Source organism: Otolemur garnettii, unplaced genomic scaffold (genome assembly GCF_000181295.1).
Source record: "Otolemur garnettii isolate 467f Iridium unplaced genomic scaffold, OtoGar3 scaffold00011, whole genome shotgun sequence".
Taxonomy (NCBI): Eukaryota; Metazoa; Chordata; class Mammalia; order Primates; family Galagidae; genus Otolemur; species Otolemur garnettii.
The window spans coordinates 20,007,794-20,030,226 of NW_003852406.1; the positions used below are offsets into that span (position 1 = coordinate 20,007,794).

At 38.1% G+C, this 22,433-nt stretch overlaps 1 protein-coding gene across 4 annotated transcripts in view; it reads left to right on the forward strand.

The window, feature by feature from the left end:
• MAP2K5 (mitogen-activated protein kinase kinase 5) overlaps positions 1-22,433 on the forward strand; it is a 281,458-nt gene that overhangs the window by 34,369 nt on the left and 224,656 nt on the right. For all 4 annotated transcript variants that reach the window (XM_003784455.3, XM_023509981.1, XM_023509980.1 and 1 more), the window contains exons 4-7: positions 5,359-5,428; positions 9,480-9,520; positions 10,706-10,773; positions 17,528-17,576. In XM_003784455.3, coding sequence (XP_003784503.1) covers positions 5,359-5,428; positions 9,480-9,520; positions 10,706-10,773; positions 17,528-17,576 — 228 coding nt within the window. The remainder of the gene's footprint in view (positions 1-5,358; positions 5,429-9,479; positions 9,521-10,705; positions 10,774-17,527; positions 17,577-22,433) is intronic.

Sequence of the window (22,433 nt, forward strand, 5' to 3'; positions counted from 1 at the left end):
CCCTTAGTTGGAGGGAGCAGAGCAGTGACATTATCACATCTTATGTCTCTGGAGGTTGGCCTGGGGGAGAAAATTTCTGAGGCACAGAAGACGTTTAGGTGGCTGTTCATATGAAAGACAGTGGTTGTCATAGGGCTGGTGAGAAGTTACAGATTTGGGAAGTGGGGAGGAAGGAAAGAGGGATTATTTCCAGATTTCTGGTTTGGGAAACTGGGTCATAGGGATAGCATTTAATGAGACAGTAAACCCAGGTGGCAGAAGACTTGGGTATGAAGATGGTCTGGGGTGTGAGGGAGGGTAGGCGCAAAGTAGAGAATTCAGTTTTGGACCTGTTGAATTGGAGGAGGCTCTGGACAACGAATTGGATATATTCTGAAGCTTAGGAGAGAAATCTGGAGTGGAAATAAAGATTTGTGATTCATCAGCTCCTAATTAGTTCAGTGACTCCTGTAATTGAAACCTTTGAAGTGGCCAAAGTAACTTAAGGAGAGTATAAAACGAGAAGAGAAGGTTAATGAAAAACCATGGGGAGCTCCAATACTTAAAGGAGGTTGGGCAAGGAACTGCTTACTGAAAGCAGAGTGGGGTGGTTGGAGAGATAGGAAAACCAGAAGGGTTGCCAAAGAGGGAGCCGCAGGTCACCCGTCAAGCACAGATGTCTTTGTCCTGCTTCCCCGGTTTCTGAATGATCAGGAGACATGGCCTGACCCATACAGGGTGTGAGGCCTTTCCACCAGCTCAGTAGTCTATCCAGTAACCCAGACAATTTAGTTAAAAAAATTTTTTTTGAGACAGTTTCACTGTGTTGCCCAGGCTAGAGTACCTTGGTATTATAGTTCATAGCAACCTCAAACTCCTGGGTTTAAGTATCCTCTTGCCTTAGACATCCCAGTAGTTGGGACTATAGGCACCTGCCACAGTGTCCAGCTACTTTTTCCTTCCTTCCTTCCTCTTTCTTCCTTTCTTTCTTAAGAGATGGCTCTCCCTCTTGCTTAGGCTGGTCTCTAACTCCTGAGCTCAAGCAATCTACATTCCTAGGCCTCCCAGGGTGCTAGGATTGCAGGTGTGAATCACTGGGTCTAGCCTAGTTAAATGTGAGATGCGTGAGATAACCTACCTTTTAGGTCTTAAACAGTAAGCATACATTTTATGCATGAACTAGAATGAAAGGAGCATACATAGGTACCCACTGAGTCATGGCTGTTTATCTCTTTTTCTGTCTCTTTTCTCTCTCTCTCTTTCTTTTTTTTTTTTTTTTTGGCCGGGGCTGGGTTTGAACCCAGCACTTCTAGCATATGGGGTTGGCACCCTACTCCTTGAGCCACAGGCGCCGTCCCCTTTTCTTGCTTTCTTAATAGAGAACTTGTGCTTTGTAAAATTAAACTGTGATGTTTTAATAATGGCAGATTTCCATGAAGAAAAAAACGTTTAATTATTGATTGAATTGTGCTGTTAGAATTAGAATTAGGTTCATAACAAACAGGAAAACTGATAAACTTGCAAACAAAACAAAGCCAAAAATTGTACTTGTTATCCCCTTGTTGAATCCTGCCCTCTGTTTCACATTAATTAGATTTTTGGATAACTATGCTAAATTTTGTCACATACTTATTAAAATTGTTTAAGGATTTTGAAGAACATCTCAGAGGGACTCTGAAACTAATCTGAGTCTGGTACTGGAAATTCCATTAGCAATTGCAAAACTGATTAATCTTTTACTCGGCTTATTGATTATTGCTGCAATTACTGCATGTAACAGATTATGCATGGGATAGCAGCAGAGAACACATTCTGTAACTGCTGCTGATGTATTCAGTTTGAGCACAATATTTTGTACTCTTTACACAGACTTGATTATTTTTGCAATTCTAAATACTAGAACACTTCTAAGACAAAAAGTGCAGTGCTTAATATTGTTTCAATATTAGGTTCACTTTTTAATTTCTCAACTAATAATGCATTACAGTTTACTAAGTGCATTCACTAATTCTAGGGCTGTAGTTTAATCTTTGAGCCTCACAGTAACCCTATGGAAGAGCAGGCATTTTTACTGGCATTTGAAGGAAACTAATATTCACAATGGTTACATGATTGAAGGCTGTATAAGTTAACGAGTGGCAGAATCAAAATTCAACCCCATTTCAATCAATAAATATTTATGGGACACTAACTGTGTGCAGAGTTTTATTTTAGGGGTAATAAAAGCTAGGTTGGTATTATAGAGGTTAGAATAAAGAAGTTATATTTGGATAACTTCAAGTAATGATTTCATTAATGTTATGATGGTCACTTTGTTACTTCTCTGTAAGTGTCTTGGTGTAATAGGGGTAGGATTTTTGTTTCTTTGTGTTTTACTTGTTTTTATCTAGTAGAAGTATTTATCATCACTAATTCTATAACTATTTAGAAGGAAATTGGAGATAACCCCTTTTAAAGAAGACTATATTAAAAAAGGCACATAGAAGATCAAAATCTAATTGGTTTGCAGTTTATTAATTGCTGTCTTCTTTGTTTTCTCTTGTGAGTTTCATAGCTGTCCTCTGGTGGATTCCATCTTCATTTTATAAATGAATAAAGTGAGGCCCAGTGACCATTTCCTCACTGAGGTCAGGTGCTAGGAGATGGCTAGTGAGGGATGCTGAGGTCTAGCACTCTGACTCCTCGAAGTGCCTTGCTAGTCTTATAGCACAGCACAGGCCTGGTAGCCTTTAGGGCCACGTTGTGCCAGGAGGTGCTGTGCATGGCCCTGAGTCTTATCTTTGTCCCATGGGGAATGCTGCATAGGCAGCAACTTTAGCTTCTACGCTTGGTGCCGTGGTGGTGGCCACCTGGCCCTCCTGGGCCTGTTCGTTAGGGATCACTTGTGTAATGTGGCCCACACTGTTGAGTTTATCACTCTTTACAGTATGTCCGTGCTGGTGAAATACTTTGCTATGTGGAACACAGATTTCCCATTAATAGAAACACAGATTAAACTCAATATTTCAGCAAGAGAAAATAAATATACTTGGATTTGAAAGATATGTCAAAAATAAAGAACAAAACCTAATTAATTGCTTTAGAGACTAGTAAATGGCATATTTAATATCATTACAGTGACTGTGTTAATCTTAGTATAAAGAGATGTTTATAAATTGCTTTTAAATTCTCACAATGATTATAAAGTACGAGGTCTGACAGTTAAGTTCATGAACTCATTCTAGAAAAAGTACAACATACCTCATTGGTGAATATTACTTTGGTCAACAAATGGCCAAGGAGAAGTATCTTGAAGGTGATCGCAATGATATTCTGTAGTGACTTTTTCTAGGATGAATTTGTGAACTTAATTGTCAAACCTTGTACATACAGTTTGCCCATCGATTTGGCACAGAACTAAAATGAAAGGGAAACTGTTTTTATTTATTTATTTTGGGAGGTAAATAAATAAAACTGGAAAACAGGTCAATTTCATGCATGCAAGGTTTTATAGTAGGGAAAAAAATGCATTGCACCTGTTCTGACCCTTTACATTTGAGGTTATTTGTTTTCAAACTTGACCCCAAGCACCAGTTTTAGACAACTCTATAATTAATTTGTTAGATAAAGCATAAGGATATTTTACTTGCCTTGATTTCTAGGACTGTGGTGAAGTAGTAACTGAAATTACTAACCTATTGTATGTAGCAGTTAATTAAAGAAAAGCATTAACTATAGGAGAACACCACCACTGCTGTTGTCTTGTATCAGTTCAAAAAGGCAGTAATTTTTTTGACAGCCACTGATTGGAAAGTTGCTTGCAGCCTTCCAGAAGCAAGGGGGTACATGCTGTGGATCAATAACCGGCAAATTTCCCATTAAAAAGAATACCTGAGCAATGTTCCAAATAGCCACTGGCGTCTTAATTTTCCATGGAAACCTCAAATACTTGTGTGCTGAGGACAAGTCATTTTCGGACAATTTTTCCAGACTACTTGTTAACAGTTATTGCTGTCCCAAAAGGTTGACAGCCTACATGATTGATATTTCATTTACCTGTCATCACTGTTTGAGTAATGGCGAGTGCTGTATTTCTGTGGTTTTAAGGAACAGAATTTCCTGAAAGACGTTTGCCTTACTATGTATTCCAGAGATTGTGTTGCATATGTTTATGCTGTATGTATATGTGGTTTTAGGTTCAGAAAAGGGGAAAATCACTTTCCTTTACAGTTTGAAAGCTTTTGGAGAGCAGGGTATACACTTAGCTATTAAAAAAATCCACTTTCACTTTATTTGTTATTAGGGCAAAGAACCTTAAGACTTACTTGTTATCTTGTGATTTCCAAGATGATGTAGAATTTCATAGCTCTCCTTTATTTCTAAGGGAAAAAAGCCTTGGTCTTATAATAATTTTAACATACATAAATGCAATGGGAAGATATATAGTTATCTTCTAAAAAGAAACTTTTTTATAATGTCAGCAAATCTTAATAATCAAGGAGGAATTTCCTGAAAAATGTGGTGGTAAAATAATGCACACGTGTTTTTAATCTAGAAACAGTAAGGGTGAAAGGGAGTTCTGCTCTTTGGTAGCCCCTGAAAACATAAAATTAGCACTTTTCATTGTCAGTATTTTTCCACCAAGAACATCAGTTTGTTGTGTCAAACATTGTAAGAAGAGCGTAAAAACCATCTCCAAGTTAGGTGGGCATATACTTACCAGCTAGTATATTAAGGAACCAGTTATATTAAGGAACATGAGAATCAGACCACAGTGTAACCTACTGAGTAATTTGTGTTTATGAAGGACTGTGAAAGCTTTTTCATTTAGAACTTTATTTTTTGTGAATTTTATAGTGAAATTTAAACTGTACTTTTAATCATATTACTCCTGTCATCTTTGGATGAGTCATATCTTGATTGCTGGTTTCAGTCTCTCTGGTTTAGATTTCTATTATTCGTGCATTTTATATATAAATATGAATAATACTCGATTAACTGGCATGTAGGTCCAAGCCAGATGTGAAGCTTCTTTACTTGCTTTGCAAGATCCAGGGAAAAAGAACAAGAGGTCAATTTGAGACATTTCTATTAAAATGTTTTATCTGTTATTTTAAATACTTATCATTTAAAAATATCTCTTAAAAATGAATATAAATTCTTAATCAACACTTTTTACTCTTAAAGATAATTGGCAGTGTGAAGGGTAACACTATACTAGACTTTCGTAGCTGAATATTCACTATAGTCATTTTGATGTGCAAGTAGGGGGAAAGTATTCTCCAGGCTGATATGTGTATACCAGCAATTTACAAAAGTACTATGAATTAAACAACCCATAAGTGTCTGTTCCAGTATTCATACATTACTGAGTAATCTCTTTCTGTAATCTCTTTGCAGTATTATTCCACAGTAATGGAGCAGCAAGTAAATGGACAGTTAATAGAGCCACTGCAGATATTTCCAAGAGGTAATGTTGAGCAAATTCTAATCAACAATGATTATTTCAGTAAACTGTTTCATCAACAGTTATGTTTTCCAAAGGTTTAAATGCACATAACATGATGTTTAGCTCTTAATTTGAAAAAACAAAAGAAGTATTCATTATCGTGGGGATTGCAAGCTATATTATAGTTATGGCAGATACAATATCTAATTTACTAGAGTAAATTAAACTAACTAGATTGTTTTTTGTTTTTGAAGTATATACTTACATTAGCTTAAAGAACTCTTTGGGGGGTCCACATGGTTTCTAAACCAAGGCAAATGAATGACTTTAATTTTGGATATTTATAATTTGTGGCTCCTAATGGTAGCCATGGAGGAGAAAGTTTTCAGATAGTATAGAAGCTAAGATTTTCTGAGGGGTTTTAGGAAAGACATTTTGGTAGAATGTTCTGTGCTTGGTTATGTGAGGAAGTATTTTCTAAATAATAGAAATTCTCATAAATGGAAATTTTATTGTTAAGTCTTCAAAAATATGAGCTGATGAGAGTGAGTCTTGATGAATCACCTGGTTAGATAATTTTCTTTTTCCCTGTTCCCTTAAAATTTGAATAATGGTGAAAAAGAACAGTTAATTATATAAACCATTAAGTCTTTCACCGGTTATACATTGCCCCACTTGGAATCCATGTTTTCTAACTAATGGAAGAGATAAGGAAATTCTCTAAGTAACCCTTCTAGAAATAACTTAATTGAAATAATTAAAAGTTAAACTTACCTTCGTTAACTGATACTGTACAAATAATCATGGTATCGAGTTTCCAATTAAACATTCTAGACTTTCATTACCTATAACTCTGAAGTTTGAATGGCTCAATTAACCAGTAGGCTTCTACTTGCACTGATAAAAGTCTCCAAAGGCCACTGGTTTGGCCAGTTCTGTAAGATCTGGGTTCAAGAACAATATTGCTCCTCCAGCATAAGTGTGGGCAGCAGAATTAGGAGTGCTTATTACATTATTAATGACTTATTAAATGCTAAATAAATAGAATGGGGGTAACGTAGGACCAATAATATCCAAAACAGGAATTATGATCTTTCCAATTCTATTGTACTTAAAGACTAAATATAAACAAGAGGGGGAAAAAAGAAGGAAAAAAGAAAAAGAAATGTTATCATTCCCATGTATTAGGCCAGTAACAAGGATGCAGATTTTATTTTTGCTGTTTGCAATGACTGGAGAATTTGGGCATGTTTCAAAATTGTTTTTCTACAAGGAATAGTTTTTTATAAGCTGAAAATTTCTATTAATTTCTTCTCTACTTGAGAGTATTATAGTTTTATTGTAGCAAACCCTAGTGCAATATCCTGGGGAATTCTAGTCCCACTGTTGTGGGTCTTCATTTTCCCTTTCAATAAAATGTTTACTTCTCTTCATCTGAAATCTTTTCCAGTTCTGTTTTTCTTTCATTTTGTGAGGGGCCATGGCATACTGACTGGTCATACCATTGTGCCCACTCTGTGATGTTAACAACCAAGGAATCAGAAACAGACAGAAACTATTATCTCTAACCTTAACATCTGCCTTACACTTCAACCGGCTTCTCAAATCTTTTTTTTTTTTTTTTTTTTGAGACAGAGTTTTAGTTTGTCCCCATTCATAGAGTGCTGTGGTGTCATAGCTCACAGCAACCTCCAACTCTTGGGCTGAAGTGATCCTCTTGCCTCAGCCTCCTGAGTATCTGGGACTACAGGTGCCCGCCACAACACCTGGCTTTTTTTTTTAGAGATAGGATTATGTTCTGGCTCAGGCTGGTCTTGAACGCATGAGCTCAGGCAATCCACCTGCCTTGGCCTCTCAGAGTGCTAGGATTACAGGTGTGAGCCACCATGCCCAGACTAATAACAACCATTTGTATGCATCTGCTCTGTTCAGGCACTAATACTGCTTTACATGTCATCATTTTGTATCCTCCCAGCGGTTCTGGCCATTAGGCTATTCTCTTCCATTTCTTAGATGAGAATATTGAGGTTCAGGGAGGTTAAGTAACTTGACATATTCCTTTGTGTAAGAATTTCATTTCACTTATAGTTTGCTTAAAGTAGAAGGGCATGTAAATTAAAATGTTAGTAAAACATGCATGGGGTGTTTTAGAGGGCTTGGTTTAGAGATAGGGAGAAGAAATTTATTATGGGGAGAGGATACTTAAAGGAAGAAAATATTATGAGATGGTAGTGTCACACATAGTCCTAACACAAAACCTACCAGGTGGCAATTAATTACTAAATACTGTCTTTCCAAGCCAAATTTTAAAATTTCAGAATATGAAAGACTCACTCTTCCTATCTTTGTGGTTTTTTGTATGCTGTGGTACAACTGTTTCTAGTTTTTTGTAGTCTTTGGCTTTTTGCTATCTATCTACATGAATGTAGGTGTCATATGAAGATAAATGAGATTATACAAATTTATACAACTGGGGACATGTTTGGTGTATTAACTGGGCCAACCTAGTTAGAGACCCTTAGGCCTTGGATTTCTTGGTTAAGCCCCATGTTAAGAAGAATCTTTAGAATGAACAAGTAGGAAGGATGAGAGAAAAGGATTTAGTCCTAATAACATATGTTTTCCTCATTCTGAGTAGCAAAGTTACCTTGGATAATAACTCCCAGCTATGGCTAAGCCCTCTCTCTTGTTAAAAGATATTTAAAATAATAAATAGGAAAATTTACTAGCTTTATGGTAACTTCTGACTACATAACTTTAGGAAGTATGAAGTTATTAGTTTTTTTTAGTACTATTTAGATTTCCAATTATAAAGATTTGAGAAGCCAGTTGAGGTGTAAGGCAGATGTTAAGGTTAGAGATAAGAGTTTCTGTCTATTTCTGATTCCTTGGTTAGCCACTTTCTTCAAATGACGTTTGTGAGTACACTGGTTACTTCAGGTGGAAATGTTTTAAAAGTGTAGGAAGTGTTGATGGTCTCTCTAGGACCAGGCATCAAGTGTACTGTTGACTGTTATTTTATTCAAAAAGCCTCGTCTTCTCAGAGTGCTAAGATTATAGGCGTGCACTAGCAGGCCTGGCCCGGTGTCTTAATTTTAATATGTTTTTTAAAAGACAATTAAAAATCCTTTATTAAGGTTTATTTACATTTTCTAGAAAAATAATTTTGAATATATTTGAAATAGACAAAATGAAAGCAACTGATGTACTTTGTAATTATTATCCACATCATCTTATTATTAAACAGCTCTGTTTCTTGTCAGAAACAGAGGAACAATACATGTACGTTTGAGAAAGGAACAAAAATCAAATTCATTCTTCCCCAAACAATCAATCAAAATTGACAGTTCCTTAGCATACAATGTGTAGGGCTCTATAGTTTTCAAATGGAACTAGGGAGGCTTTTGTATTTTTAACATTTGATGAAGAAGCATTTGCTAAATTTGAAAAGTACTAACCTATAACTCAGGATGGTGTCAGGAAATTGGTATTTTTCTTGGCACTGCTTTATCATTAGAACTAAATATTAGCAGATGTCAAGGTTTGTAAGATGTAATAAAATTAGTTTATCTGTATCTTAATAAATTTGATTGCTTGTGACTTGCAAACTAGTATTCAAACTTCAATATTTTATCTTAGAATGATAGCTATTTTTTTGGCATTAAAAGATCCTTGACCCATCCCATTGCCCCCTCAGAAAACCCTAGCTATTTTCAATGTAGTTTGAGTGATAGCAGATACACAGGGTAACAGAGTAAGGACAGATTGCAGAAATTTGAATTATGGAAGGAATGTAATCATTTTAGCTCAGTTAACTTGATTTTTATATGTTTTAAGCAGAAATTAGAATTTATATGAGGTGGTGTCAGAAAGCTCTTTGCATTTATAAATGCTCAGTCCTGCAAGTTAAAACCTTGGTTCATAATTCCCACTTTGGGTCTTGGGAGCCACTTTTCAATCATTTCTCTCTGCTAATTTTGGTGTCACCCTCATTTCTTTTTAAACGATTCATTTTGAGCAAATTTGTAAATGGCCCTGATGTGTTCTACAATTTAGTCAATTACTGTTTCAGCCTGCAAGCCTCCTGGGGAACGGAACATACATGGCCTGAAGGTACGAATTTCAATAATTGTTTCAGTAAAGTTAGATGGATTTGTAATGCTGTGTTCCACTTATTGAAATGTCAAATAAAACTGCACTTTGTCTAGCTTTGACAAGCGATCCTTTTTTTTTTTAATGGAAGGTGGGGGGGATTCATCTGAGATATTTGCTCAATATGTGTATGTATTTGGATATGGGGGTTTTGATGCTGTACTTTTAAGAATTATTTGGGATTGTTTTCTTGGTCAGTTTCTTCAGGATGATCATGAATACTGCTTTCTGCAGTGATTTACTTGAGTGAGAGAATAGACTTCAATTCATGATTAAGCACATAACATATTGTACCTGGCCTATTCCCTTCTTCTTTTTGACATAGTTATGCTAGAAACATCTATCTCATTAATGTCTTTTTATTGTTCTTTGTATTTTGCATTCTGGATTTCTGCTGGGGGCTTCATATCTGAAAGAAATGCTGGCTTTTATACTAGGCTCAAATATTTTACAGTTGATTATTTGGACCTTATTTTTTAGTGAATAAGAAACATTCTACATAGAATATTCTGCTTGAATTTAGCATCTACCACAAAGATACTGTCTTGAGTAGTTCAGGGGGATTGATTTAGGAGATCAACTTTTGAACTGGGATGTTGTTTGGGGTCATGGATTATGCTGGTTATTACTTATTATGGGTCATGGGTTATGCTGATTGTTGTTTAAGATAAAGATTAACATGGTTTTTACTTTGAAAAACAAACAAAAAAAGAATGTTCTGCTTGGTTGTAGAGCTGGGAGGATATTATAATCTGTGGTTCACTACTAATCCTTGGTTGTATTCTTTTTTTAATATTTATTTTTTTAAATTATTTTTTCCCCTTGGTTATATTCTTAATGTACTTTTATTGACAATATTGTTTTGTATATATTCTAGACAGTGAAATTAATTTTTTCCTTGTTTATCTTTCCCTTCTTCATTGCTATTTAAGTATTTGAACAATAACAGGAAAAGGGTACTATGTAATATACAAGTTGTATGGTTCTGTAACCTATATACTGAATAGACTTCAACTGTCTTCAGTCTGTCTAGCAACAAGCTAATTAACCTCCATGGTGAAATGAGAAATTTGTGGCAAATTATAGGTTAATTAGAACTGTGTCCTCAGAACACAAGACTGATCAGGATTCTTTCTTTACTTGTAGGTGAATACCCGGGCCGGACCCTCTCAACACAGCAGCCCAGCAGTCTCAGATTCACTTCCAAGCAATAGGTGAGAACAAGCAAGTGAAGTGTGGGCCTGGCATAGTAATCTGTGGAGTTGCAGGTGGGATGGTGAGGAAGAGGCTTGTCTGATGACATTTCTTTTTTATAGGATCAAAAGTGTATGTGGGCTTGGCGCCTGTGGCTCAAGTGGCTAAGGCACCAGCCACATACACCTAAGGTGGTAGGTTCGAATCCAGCCCGGGCCCGCCAAACAACAATGACGGCTACAACCAAAAAATAGCCAGGCATTGTGGCGGGCACCTGTGGTCGTAGCTACTTGGGAGGCTGAGGCAGGAGACTCTCTTGAGCCCAGGAGTTGGAGATTACTATGAGCTGTGATGCCTCGGCACTGTACCCAGCGGGACAGCTTGAGGCTCTGTCTCAAAAAAAAAAAAAAGTGTATGTGGCTAAAAAGAAATTAGATCGGATAACTCTAGTTATATATTGATCAAAGAGTAAAGGACTTTGCATAGAAGGATGAAATTAGAGTTGTTAAAATATCCTTACGTTCAACCCCCCCAATTTCAGCATTCCCAAGTTCACTTTAGTCCAGTTTTTTTCCTGAACAGAAGCTTCTGGCGAAAGCTGCCTCTATTCAGCCATCTTGCCCCCTTTCCCTGTGAGTTGTTGAAGTATTAATTTTGATCTATGGAATGGTTCTCCATCAATCTCCAGATTATACAGAAAATTCATGCCTCGAGTTTTACTATTTCCTGCCTTTGATGGTCTGTTTTGTCAATTGCAAAATGCTTTATTTTTTGCATCTTTTGACAGTGCCATCATCCACTGGCATCTTCACCAGAATGATACAGAGCATAAGTGAAGTGGGGAAATTGAAATTGACCAGTGTATCTTTGGTGTGCAGGGTATTGGAGCTATTATACAGGAAAGATAAGTTTCATTAATTTATGCTCATATTGCTGGGGTGGATGGAGCTATCTGCTTAAGCTGGTAGAGTTCTAGGACATTTTGGTTATATGTTCAGTTATTCAGCCAGTAAACATCAGACTGTCCTTGAAGGTGACACTATGAATAAGATTGTTCCATGTGTGCGATGCACACTGGTAACTGAAAAGCCAACACAGAGCTAGAAAACCTTCCATTCTATGTTGAGGTTTTTCTGGATTTGGGGCTTCAGCCAATATATTTCTGGGTTTAGTGCTTTAGCTAGTATTTATAAAGTGATACCCTTTATTGGCTGAGGTGTAGTTCAGTATCTCTGCCTGCCCTATTAACCCACAGTATTGGTTTTTGGCCCAGGGGCTTTACTGTCTTTACAAGTCTCCTTCATGGCTCTTCCCCAAAGTCACTTTCCCGATTGCTTTATTATGATGTCAGTGTTATTACCCGCCAACTTCCCTGCTATGAACATCTCTTTTTTTTTTTTGAGACAGAACCTCAAGCTGTCCCCCTGGGTAGAGTGCCGTGGCATTACAGTTCACAGCAACCTCCAACTCCTGGGCTCAAGCGAGTCTCCTGCCTCCGCCTCCCAAGTAGCTGGGACCACAGGCGCCCGCCACAACGCCTGGCTATCTTTTGGTTGCAGGCGTCATTGTTGTTTGGCGGGTCTGGGCTGGGGATTCGAACCCACCACCTTAGGTGTACGTGGCTGGCGCCTTAGCTGGTTGAGCTATAGGCGCCGAGCTGAACACACATCTCTTAAAGTATGTTTCCTTTTTAAATACTTTATTCTGTCTTAAAATAAAGTTAGTCTAGTTATTCACCAGTGGATCATCTTCCTTGTGGTCATGAGGGGTAGATGTTCTCAACAAAGGGCGTGGCCTTGCTGGGAGGTACTTTGCCATGTTTCTCTCCATGTATGTTGCAATGTGAGCCATGGCCCAGTAGAATGGAGGCACTCAGGCTGAGGAGCACTCGCTACACTTACTTTGAAGAAGGTTGGGCATTTCATTATTACCACTATTTCCAGAACAAGTGTGATCCATACAGACTGACTGTGACCCCAGAGGAAGAACAAGGACTTTCCTTGGTGTTTTAGGCTAAATTTTATGATGGTATTAAAAGTAGAATTGAGTTGAAAAGATGACAAGAGAGAGGAGGTAATTCTCCCAGATTTGGTTTTTAACAACATGAGTGAATTAGTTGGGTTTTTTTTTTGCAGTTTTTGGCCGAGGCTGGGTTTGAACCCGCCACCTCCAGCATATGGGGCCAGTGCCTTACTCCTTTGAGCCACAAGGCACCGCCCATGAATTAGTTTTTTTACACAAAAATTATATATTCACAGAGTGTTACAAAGTTCTTAGGTTGGACAGAAGTTCAGAGACCATCTGATGGTCCTGTGGTGCTCAGCCTTTTTTGTCTGTGGCAACTTCCCGTAGGAATGTGACATCTTCCTAAATAGTAATGATAGTTGCTCCAGGAATGGTTCCTGTAATGAGAGGAATGTAATTTGAAAAAGCCCTGCACGTGATACCTGCCACCCTAGGTTGGCCATGTTCTATGCCCCAGGTTGATAACTAATCAACAGGTGTTTATTGAGAGCCTCCTGTCCGTTAGGTACTGTCCTGCACAACAGAAGTAGTGTGATCCGTGTCCTGTGAAGCTCATCGTCTGATAGGTGTACAGATAAAAAGAGTATACAAATAATTATGCTTTATAGTTAGTGTCATGAAGGGAACAAGCAGGATGTGAGAAGAGTGAACACTGCACAGGAATAGATTTAGATTTAGAGTGGGTCCTAAGGACAGCTCTCTAGGGAGAGCAATGTTTCCATCTAGACCTGAAGACTAGAAGGACCTACTCATGTCACGTGCAGAGAAGGACACTCCAGACAGATAGAGGCGTGTTGGTGAAGGCCCCCCAAGGTGGAAGAGGAGCTCAAGGTGTTAATCCGCTAATTTGGTTGGAGCCCAGACAGGGGTCCTGTGTGGGGCAGGGCTGTGGGAAGATGAACAGTAGGAGTGATAGGAGATAAGGAGGTAGGCTGGGCTCAGATTGTGTGAGGCCAGAGAGGCCCTGTAGCTTTGCATTTTCCCCTCGGTGCACTGGTGAACCGAGGGTTCTCTATAGGAGAGTGCCATGCTAGTTCTCTGTGTTTTTAAAAGATCCTCTGCTTGTGGTGTGGAGAATGAGTAGGAGAAACACTGAGCTAATCCTGCCCTCCTTTGGTGCTTGATTCCAGGGTCCTTGACAAATAGTCATCCAGACTGTTCTTGAGCTTCTCTGTGGGAGGAATGCTTCCAAGGAAGCCCTTTTGTTTTCCTTTAGCTACATCTTAGAAAGCTCTTCATTGTGAGCTGGGATTTGTTACCCTTAGCACCTATTGGTGAAAATTTAGTTTAGTCCTCAGAATGCGCCGTTTCCTCTTCCAGGTACAGTCATCGTCCTTCTGAACTTACTGTTTCTCCTATCTTTCCTGCCCTAGTGAGTTCTTACACATCCACCCATTAACTCCGGATCACCTACCAGGCCTCTGTCACTGCTCCTGGGCCTTCCTCAGCCCCACATCCCTGCAGCTGTAGGTTCTACCAAATGAGTAGCTCTGAGGCTGTTTGCTTTCCAGCACGTTTTGCTGTGCAGGTCAGGCTGCCCACATCGCTGCCACACCCTCATGATAGCTTCTTCCCTCCAGTCTTGCCCCATTTCAGTCCCTCCTCCGTGCTGCAGCTGGAGTGATCTTGCTAATGCACGGTTCTGAGCCATCATTCCCTACTCGAAAACTTCTTACTGCTCTTCACCCATTAAGGATGAAGTGCAGCCTCCACAGCAGGTGAGCAGTGGGCTTTCACATGTGGGTGCTCTGCCCACTCCAGCTTGCTGGCTTGCCGCTTTCCCCTTCCCACCTGACATTCCAGAATTGCTGATGGTGCCCTGAGTGGATCACTTTCCCCTCACCTGTGGGCCTGCACATGCACTGCTCCCTTTTTTCTGTTCCTCCTCGTCGCATCCCCACCTTCACCTTCAACTGGCTAACCTTGATCATCCTGGAGGACCAAATTATCTTCTGCTGAAAATTGTTCCTGATTGCTCCTCACCTCCCCAGTCTATATCAGGTGTCCTTTCTATGAATTTCTGTATCCTCCCACACTTCCTTTTATTGTAGCAGTGAGCATATTGTGTTAGACTCTGCACTCTTCAGAGGCAGTGACAGTAGCACATTCATTATTAAAGTCCTAGTTCCTAGCACAATGCTGAGCATATATGTGATAGGCAGTCACAAATGAATGAATGAATGAACATGCTTGTACACCCTTTAAATCTTGTCTCTGGATCAAATTCTCTCGACTCATTCATCTTTACTGATAACGACATTAATTCTAGTCTCCTCATCCTTTTATTCTTCTTTGGATATCTCAGTGTCCCTCTTCAAATATCATTCCCAAGTTACAATTGCCTCACATTTAAATTATAAAATGTTTTTTAAAAGTGATTTTTGGATAACTCAAGTCACTCTGACAATGATGAATGAAATACTGAGTAAACTCAGTCACAAAGAAATTGGCAGGGCACACAGTATGTTTTTACTAGACCAAATTGATAGCCAGATATCGGCATAGTGAATGAAATCGGTACTTTGTTACTCTCAAAGCATTAGTTGTTTTTTTTTTTTTTGTTTTTGGTGAATGAATGTTTATTAAACTGAACTAATCCACATGGTTTTCCTAGGCCATAATTACTGAATTCAAGTCCCACTGTCAAGACAAGACCTTTCCTAAACAACTTGACTTTCTCCTTCTGTAAAATTAGGATGATTAAACTTTCCATCTATTTACCTCTGGTATTGGAAAGATTAATGAAACTGTGTTAAGGAATCATGTTTTGTTTCTTGGATGACAGGTGTTTTGCAAATGCAATGAATCAAAATGTTATTATTTCAAGTTTATCACATAATAGAATATCTGTGGAGAAACATTGCCTTGTTTGGCTTAGTTTGGTTATGTGTGTTTTTACAGTAATTGGAACTCTCAAATTGGGAGTTACTTATGGGAATACTAGGATCTAAATGTTTCCTAGAAAAGAAAGCATGTGTGTTACAGAATGACTTTGAGCAAGGTATGTACCTTAGCTTTGTCTATACCTTGAGGGTATAGTTATTGTGAGGATTAAATTAGGATAAGTAATGGCATTTAGCACAGTGCCTGGCACATGGTTGTCACTCGATAAATGGTAGCTGCTATTACTATTTTGTTAACTAGACTGATTTTAGGCAATTATTTATCAACTTTAGTCCTATTCTACTCAATTCTTAACTCCATTTTAGTGCTTGGATTCTTAGATTGGGTGGGATATTATTAAAGTCTAGAACCCTTGAGCGAGGACATATTTTATAAAATCTAGAAAAATAGGGACTAAAGCTCCATAGTTTACATTTGACCATGACAAAAGTTTAAGGTGTATTTAGAAAGAAGAGGAATAATAACTTGAAGTGGTGAGTGTGGTCAAACTTGAGAGTCCAAGCTTTTCTCAGATGTAACCTATTTAAGGTACCAAATGGAGTGTGTGTGTCTGTTTCACGTTAGTTCATGAGTCCTTTTGCTTTCAGATGCATTTGTATCTTTGTCTTACTGCCTTGCTACAGGGTGTCCCGTGAGTCACCATACATTAGGGAAGTTGTGAAATGGTAGCTAAAATATACCTTTATTTACAAAACTTTTATTGTAAAATTTCACAGAGAGGTCAACACGTGGAGAATATTTCATAGGACTTTTACTAAACTCATCCACATAAATGTTGATATAGCCATGTCTATCAAGAGAATATTTTGATATTCCTTAAATAACTCTAGAAACGGAGTCTATCCCTATAAGAAAAGAAAGAAGGCAGCTGAAATTTATTTATTTTATTAATAAAAATATACCTGCTATGTACAGGACAATGCTAGATGTGTTCTAGCATTTAATTTTCCTGCTTATCCTATAATTGTTATTTTTCCATTTTATAGAAAGAGGAAATTGAGGTTCAGAGAGGATAAGTAACTTGTCCCAGGTCACATAGCTAGTAGGTACGAGGATTTATTCTTACTACACATTTGCTTTCTAGTAAGCTGAATTATAGCTCTTAACTATAGTTAGGACTTAAACCATGTATCTTATCTTTTGAAGTTCCATAATTTTTGCTACTATAAATATTCTGAGTGTATTTTTTTGTTTGTTTTTGTTTTTGAGATGGAGTTTTACTCTGTCTCCCTGGGGTTGAGTGCCATGGCGTTATAACTTACAGCAACCTCAGTCTCTTGGGCTCAAGTGATCTGCCTGCCTCAACCTCCTGAGTAGCTGGGACTACAGGCACCCATCACTATGCCTGGCTATTTTTAGAGACAAGAGTCTTGGTCTTGCTCTTGCACAGGCTGCTCTTGAACTCCTGAGCTCATGTGGACCTCCAGAATGCTAGGATTACAGGCGTGAGGCACTCTGCCCAGCCCTCTGAGTGCATTGTTAAATACTTTGTGTTTTGCACATAAGAGTGTCCATATAAAATTCCCACTGAAAGGCTACCCTTTCAGAATTAATGCAGCAGAATTAATGACCAAAAAAAAGTCACTAATGTAGTCCATAAAATATTGTAGCTTCATTTTGACTATAGGACTCTTTATAGCTTTAGATTACTAATGGAGTTTAGTCTCTTCATTGGTATCTTTGGAATTTGGCCAGTTTCTTTTAGAAAAAATTTTATACAGGGAAAAGGATGTAAAGAGTGTAGTCAGTGCCATACTTAAAAGCAGAAGTGTATTTTCATCTGGACTTTTGATTGGTATTCAAAGGTGTTGATCTTGCCATTAAAAATTGTCTTTTCCTTTTCAGTCTAAAGAAATCTTCTGCTGAATTGAAAAAAATATTAGCCAATGGCCAGGTAGGTATCATTACATTTTAGTATTTTTGCATGATAGTAACTTATTACTGGCTGGTGTTTGTATTCAAAAACTTAAGCAGTTAAAGAGTATGTGCATTTTTTCTTGTCATAAATGAGTAACATGGCTTAATTTGATTGGCAGAACAATTTGCAGCACGTTTTTTAAACTGTGCTAATGGCTTTCACTCCCAGCAGATTGAAGTACCGTGCACACACCCTGCTGCCATCTCAGTTGAAAAAAAGTTAATCAGTTCTGAACAAGTATGTCAACCCATGGGTTGTTGAAAAGGCCCTGCATTCTGGGGTGACGGTTTCTTTCATTATCTTTGGGGAGAAAAGGAAAAACTGTTACTTTATTACCTTAGCTCCTTCTTTTGTCCTGAAACTTAACACTGGCTTTTTAGGAGAACAGAGTGACAGCAGACCTTTGGCATTTAAAATTCCTGGCGTTCAAGAGACATTGGTTTGCCTACTCGACTGGGCATCTAAAGCAGAATGACCTAACCCCGTCAGTGAGGGACAAACGGGCCTGCAGGCCAGTTATTTCTCACAAATTTTGATTCAAGTAAATGGACACTCTGAGATAGTATAGTGCTTTTAAACATACACTGGTAAATTAAGCTACCTACAGGGTCCTCGATTCTTCAATAGCAACATAAATGCGTTTTAATGTTTGTTATAGTGGAAGCCCTTTGATAGCCTTGGAGGCAGGCGCCTGTCCATTGCGATCAAGCCTGCCTATTAGGCTCTATTGACTGAGACATCTGTGTCACTGCAAATAAAAGACTCTTATTGATTTTCTTAACTGCTGTTCACTTCCCGTCCATGTTTCGAAGGCTGAAATCTTAATTATCTCAGATGCTTATTCAGTGCCTTCACACGCTGACCTCTCCAAGCCTCATTGGCATTTCATGAATCAAGTACTTGTAGTCGAGCATGTCAAGAAGACAAAGCCAGGTCCTCATGCCTGTCCTTTAATATCACCTGTAACATTGTGGCCTAATAGATGCATATGCCTTAAAATGTATGGTAGTGCTTCTGGTTGCTTCTTGCTTGTTTAGCACGTACTTCCTTGAATACAGTTAGAAAAAATTAAGTTGATCTGGTTCTGATGTCTGATCATCACCCAGAGTGAATTCTAGCCCTTAAATATTCTATATACTGTTAAGGAGAATCTGGTGTTATGTGTATAATCTTGGTAGTCTCAAAATTTAATGTAGTATTTATCTAATACTTTTAACTTTAAGCAGTGAAAGATTTGTTTACCTTGAGGTCCACATTTGTATCACCCTCGTACCCTCTATGTGTTCAGAACCAGTATATATAGAATCTGACTAAATGCAGAAATATTGAGCCCAGGATATTTATGTATCTTCAACCTGCTTGCATTCTAGTTACTAATTGTAATTTATGTACAAAGCACTTGTGTTCTTCAGCTGGAAAATATATTTCAAAATTGACATAAATTAAGAAGCTTTAACTACATTTGTTCAACTCAGGCAATGGAAAATAACCTGTCATAGGTTCCTCTTTCAAAAATGAAACACAAGGCTGGGTGCAGTGGCTCATGCCTGTAATCCTAGCACTTTGAGGGTGCATATGGATGGGGTTGTTTGAGGCTGGGAGTTTGAGACCAGCCTGAGTAACATAGTGAGACTCTGTCTCTTCAAAAAATAAAAAAATAAAAATAAAAAATTAACCAGGTGTTGTGGCACATGCCATTAGTACCAGCTACTTGTAAGGCTGCAGCAGGAGGATCAGCCCAGGAGTTTAAGATTGCAGGGAGCTATGATGATGCTACTATACTCTAGCCCAGGCAACAGAGCGAGACCTTGTCTCAAAAAAAAGGAAATGAAAAGAAAAAACCAGTTTATTGCTACTGCAAAAGAAAAGCATTTTGGAATGTTCCTAATATTTTGACAACAAACCTAGTACCATAAATATTTTAGTGGGCTTAGTTATTAGGTTATCTATGGTGGGAGATTGTCATGGCAATGATTTTTGATACCTAAAGATTGTTTATTGCTTTCTTTTGGGAATGTAATAACCCCACATTAAACAGTATGACATTTTCTTTAAGAATTAGCCTTTCTTATGTTTGATTTCAGTGAAAAAAACAAAAAAGCCCACCTTTGGAAACTTTCAAAATACCTCCTCCTAATTCCTTAATTCCTTGGTGTTACAGGGTAACTGAACAGTGAGTGAGATTGCGTTGCAGTGAGGTCATGTGCTCAGTGTGGGCAACAGTAAATTTCTGGTCTGAACGTTGACACCACTTGATAGGGAAGATGTAAGTCACATTTAACGATACTTTAACACTTGAGCATAGTTTTTTATTTCAGTGGTTTATCAAAACATTATAATGATTTGCCTTTCAACTAGCCTCCACTTAGATGTAATAAGGAATTCATATTAATCATTAAAAGAAAGGAACATGATTCTTCAAGATAATCAAATATTGACAGGTTAGAAATAGCTTTCTGCCTGGGTTCATTGATATAGGTTATGTGATATAAATATTTATTTCTTTTCTGTCACTCAGAGTAAATGCCACCAATTGATTCAGCATTGATATGGTGTCAACAGTTCATAAGAAACATTTGACTGGCTTGTGTTTTCCGATTAGTCTCTGCTCTATAAAGTGGGATTTACTAAATCTCTTCAATTGTCTGCTCATAGAGTGTGACTGCTTTCTGAAACCATTATTGCTTCGATTTGTGAAGCAAAGGTTTAGTGATAGGACTAGTTTCTGTCAGACCTTTACATATAAAATAAGGATTAATTGAGCATTTTTATTTTAATGATTTATAAGCAATAGGTACTGATTCTTCTTAACAGACAATAAACAAAAGAATATTTTCTTTACTGATCTATAATTGAATTCCATTTCATTTTCCCATTAATTTCATTAAAATACTAAATCTTGCACTTTTTAAAAGTTTAACATTTAGTCTATGGAATGGAGATACTGTTTTTCTGTTATCACTCTATGATGGAGTATTTCATTTTTTCCAGGTTAAAAAATAAATCATAAGGTATCTTTGGCATGTTTTATTGGAACTATAAATCCATTGCACTGATGTATTTTCTGGCTGTTTTTCCTACTTCGGTTCTAGTACGGCATCATCTGTTTAACCTTGGCCCTTGATTTGAAACTGATTAGAAGCAGCCCAAATGATCAATTTAAGGGATTTTAAAAGTACACAGTTCCTCTAAGGCAATGGTTCTCAACTTCCTAATGCCGTGACCCTTTAGTACAGTTCATCATGTTGTGGTGACCCCAACCATAAAATTATTTTTGTTGCTACTTCATAACTGTAATTTTGCTGCTGTTATGAATCGTACTGTAAATATCTGATATACAGGATGTATTTTCAGGTTGAGAACTGCTGCTCTAAGGAGATGTAAGGTTGTTTTCTTTCTTTTTGGTTTTTAGATTTTGTATGAGAAGGTGACAGTATTTTCCTATTCCTAATGAGTCAAGATGTACTCATAAATGTATTGAGAAGTTACAGATCTAGAACTAATTCTAGTCCAGCTGAATCCTTGGCTATTATTTGGAGAACTTCAAATAGCTTTTGAACAACTTTTGTGTTTAGAGAAAAGAAGGGTTGGGAGAAATAGGTATCTGTTGTAGATTTAAAAACTATTATCACTAGCTATAAAACTCCAGACTCTTACAGTTCGTCGTGGACCCCCTATGAAAACTGAAACATAAGTGAGAGTATGCATGTAAGGCCTGACACCCCCCTCTTACTGCATACACACTGCCTGGTTGCCCAGGGGTGGTTTTTGTCTCTGTTCTTTTGTGGGCCCTGCCTTTCCTGCAGCAGGAGCAGAGCCCTGTGCCAGTCATTTCTCCGAGGTCATTTGCTATCTTGGCAGTTGACATGTAATTGTAACTTTTTTTTTTTTTTTTTGAGACAGAGTCTCACTATATCACTCTCAGTAGAGTGCTGTGGTGTCACAGCTCACAGCAACCTCAAACTCTTGGGCTTAAGTGATTCTCTTGCCTCAGCCTCCCAGGTAGCTGGGACTATAGGCACCTGCCACAACACCTGACTATTTTGTTGTTGTTGTTGCAGTTGTCATTGTTGTTTACTGGCCCAGGCTGGGTTTGAACCTGCCAGCCTTGGTGCATGTGGCTGGCACTGTAACCATTTGTGGCTTTTTCTTCTCCCTCTCTCATGTCTATTACTCTGCCTTTTATTTGCTTTAATTTTTTTTAATAGGGTGGTGCTCGTGGCTCATTGGGTAGGGTGCTAGCCACATGCACCAAGGCTGGCGGGTTTGAACCCAGCCCAGGTCAGCTGAACAATAGCAACTGCAACCAAAAAATACGGTACCTGTAGTTGCAGCTACTTGGGAGGCTGAGGCAAGAGAATCGCTTAAGCCTAAGAGTTTGAGGTTACTGTGAGTTGTAATGCCACGGCACTCTACCCAGGGGGACATAGTGAGACTCTGTCTCAAAAAAAAAATTTAATAGTCAAAACAAGGAAACTGAACTATGTTTTAAAACTTTTTTTTTTTTTGAGATAGTCTCACTGTGTTGCCCTGGGTAGAGTGCTGTGGCATCACAGCTCACAGTAACCTCCAACTCTTGGGCTAAAGTGATTCTCTTGCCTCAGCCTCCCAAGTAGCTGCAACTACAGGCACCCACCACAATGCCCAGCTATTTTTTTTGTTGCAGTTGTCATTGTTGTTTAGCTAGCCCTGGGCGGATTGGAACCCAACAGCCCAAGTGTATATGTCTGGTGCCCTATCCACTGAGTACAGGTGCTGCCTGACTATTTGGTATTGCTGAATGAAAAACTTAACTTTACCCTTTTTCTTTTTTTTTTTTTTTTCCCGTTGCAA